General features: G+C 32.1%; 1 protein-coding gene across 1 annotated transcript in view; it reads left to right on the top strand.

The window, feature by feature from the left end:
- Positions 1 to 2954, top strand: part of BMPR2 (bone morphogenetic protein receptor, type II (serine/threonine kinase)) — a 161887-nt gene that overhangs the window by 123613 nt on the left and 35320 nt on the right. The window contains exons 4-5 of the mRNA XM_012655661.1: positions 551 to 661; positions 1399 to 1490. Of these exons, the coding sequence (XP_012511115.1) occupies positions 551 to 661; positions 1399 to 1490 (203 nt within the window). The remainder of the gene's footprint in view (positions 1 to 550; positions 662 to 1398; positions 1491 to 2954) is intronic.

The raw sequence follows: 2954 nt of genomic DNA, 5'->3' as shown, positions 1-2954 counted from the left end.
TCTCAAAAAAAAAAAAAAAATCAGTATTGATAAACATAACTACTATTTATTGCATGGATAATATATTCTTATACTAAGCACTTAGACTCACATCTAAGCCTTACAGCTAAGTTGGGAGATACAGAGTACTATTTTTACAAATGAGAAAACTAAGGCACAGAAAAGTTCAATATTTTGCTCAAGCCCACTGAGCAAGTGGTTTAGAGCCAAGATTTAAAACCAGATATGATTCTAAGACTGTGCTCTTAAATGTTATACAATCCTGTCTGCGCCATTCCTTGATATAGTTGATATATCAATATTTAGGAGCACACCCAAAACAGGTTTTTCAGTGTTCCAAATCTATGTGAGATAGTCTGTATGATTAAAAAATATATAATTTGTAATTATCATAAATTTATTAATATATTTTCTTTCATTTCCATTAATACAGAAATATCACTGATTTAAATATATATTGATACAGCCTTTCTAAAAGGCAGTCACTCAATATTTCACAAAAAAAAAAAAAAAAAAGGATTACAGTGTTTCTAAATTTATTTTCTTTTAGGTCCACCTCATTCATTTAACCGAGATGAGACAATAATCATTGCTTTGGCTTCAGTCTCTGTACTAGCTGTTTTGATAGTTGCCTTATGCTTTGGATACAGAATGTTGACAGGTAAAAAATACTACTTTTTGTTCTAACATTTATTAAACATGCTATCTAATCAAAATTTATTTTCCCCTTTTTAAAATGTCTATGGTAAATGCTAAAAAAAGAAAAGAAAAGAAAAGCTGTGTGCTATGGTAGGTACCATCCTTCTCTTGAACAAACTTTTTTACCACAGTTTTTATGAAAAATTTCAAACTTACACCAAATACCTATCACCCAGCTTCAACAATTATCACATAGGGACAATATTGTTTCATCTGAATCAGCAGTCACTACCCCTTTCCATGCCACTGGATTATTTGAAGCGAATCACAGATACCATACATAATCCTATTTTCACATCTGAAGAAAAATAACAGAAATTTCCCAGTATCATCAAATTCCAGTTGGTTCTAATAAACTTCAGGTTTGATGGGCTGTTTAGGAAATCAGCACCCATGCTTTCATTTGAATAACTTTAATAAAATCTTCTTTAAAGTTTTTGCAATATTTTTCAGGGTTTTAAACTTTTAAACTAGCCATGGTGGAAACATCTCCCAGAATTCAGCTTTCATGGTATTTATCATTCATCTTCATTTATAGATGTTTCCTAGTTTTACTCCCATTGATGTTAGGTTATCATAAGTCTTACTGCCAGCCCTTCTGCAACTCTTCTTGTTAACTGTAATTGAATAAAAAGTGTAATGAAGGTCTTTGTTTTAAGAAAATCACACATTAGTAATTTCTTTTTCCTGTTCCTATAGGAGACCGTAAACAAGGTCTTCACAGTATGAACATGATGGAGGCAGCAGCATCAGAGCCCTCTCTTGACCTAGATAATCTGAAACTGTTGGAGGTAAGGTGGCTCTTACATTATGGTCTATTCTTTCTACTCTCACAATGTATCTGGGACAGTGACTTCATTCGTTTATTAAATCATTCATTTATTTATTCAACCCATATTCATTGAGTGTCAATTTTGTACCAAGGCCTATTCTAGTCAATAGGAATATAGATAAACAATACAGATATCCTTCTTGGGACTTATATTCTAGTTGGGAAGCCTACAAATAGGTAAATGAATATATAATTTAATTTCAAGTAGTAGTAAGTGCTATAAAGAAAAGTAAAGTGGATAAGGAGATAAGAAAATGATGAAGGGGGGTTATTAAAGAAAGTATATTTAGAAAGTGGATGACCTTTGAGTACAGATTTGAATAGAGTGTGGGAATAAAGACATAAGAAATTTTAAGAAGAGTATGCTAGCAAGGAATACACAGTAGATGCCAAATAAATATTCCTTGTCTGTGCATGTATTATATATTTTATAGCTACATATGGCTATTATATATCCCACAGAATTTAAGTTTCATTTGGTAACATATCAGAAGCTATGTTAAAAGTCTTACCATGATGAGTGTTTTTGCAATCTTTATTAGGAATGACTTGCTAACCATGATTGCAACAGAGACTATTAAATATTATAATAGGTATAATATATGTGACTATATTTTAAGAACTTCTTATTATGGGAGAAAAATACAGTAAACAAAGTTAAAAGCCAAACCTGAAAAAATATTTCAATATTTAAGGAAAGACTTAATAAAGAGGTATATAAATCAATATGAAAGAAATAATCCATAAAAAATGGACAAAAGAAATGAACTGCTAATTCACAAAAGAAGTTAAGTGTAGCTAATAAAAAGTGTAGCTAATAAAAAAAAATATCCAATTTACTAGGATAAAAGAAATAACAAACCATGGAATTTTATCCAGGATGGAAAGAAACACTCTCAAACATTGCTGAATTAACTATATATCAATACAACCTTTTTGAAGGACAGTCTGGGCTGGGCATGTTAGCTCATGTCTATAATCTCAGCACTTTGGGAGGCCAAGATGGGAGGATTGCTTGAGGCCAGGAATTTTGAGACCAGCCTGGGCAACATACTGAGACTCCAACTCTATAAAAAATAAGGAAAAATTAACTGGACATGGTGGCACATGTCTATAGTCTCAGCTATTTGGGAGGCTAAGGAAGGAAGATTGCATGAGCCCAGGAGTTCAAGGCTGCAGGGAGCTATGATCACACCACTGTACTCCAGCCTGGGCAACAGAGCAAGACCCTATCTCTAAAAATAAATAAATAAGTAAATAAAGGACAGTTTGTGTGTTAAATTTTAACCTGGAAATAGTGAATGACATATAACACACATCCTTAAATAAATAATCATAATTCCCTAACCTGTTTCAGTAGAAAGTGAGAGAAATCCCCTAAAGCCAAAATGAAAAGAATGGGTTACATTTGCTGTTTTTTTTT

Source organism: Propithecus coquereli, unplaced genomic scaffold, assembly GCF_000956105.1.
Source record: "Propithecus coquereli isolate 6110/MARCELLA unplaced genomic scaffold, Pcoq_1.0 Scaffold113, whole genome shotgun sequence".
Classification (NCBI taxonomy): domain Eukaryota; kingdom Metazoa; phylum Chordata; class Mammalia; order Primates; family Indriidae; genus Propithecus; species Propithecus coquereli.
Note: the sequence above shows the minus strand (reverse complement) of the source record. Positions and strands in the feature narration are given on the sequence as shown.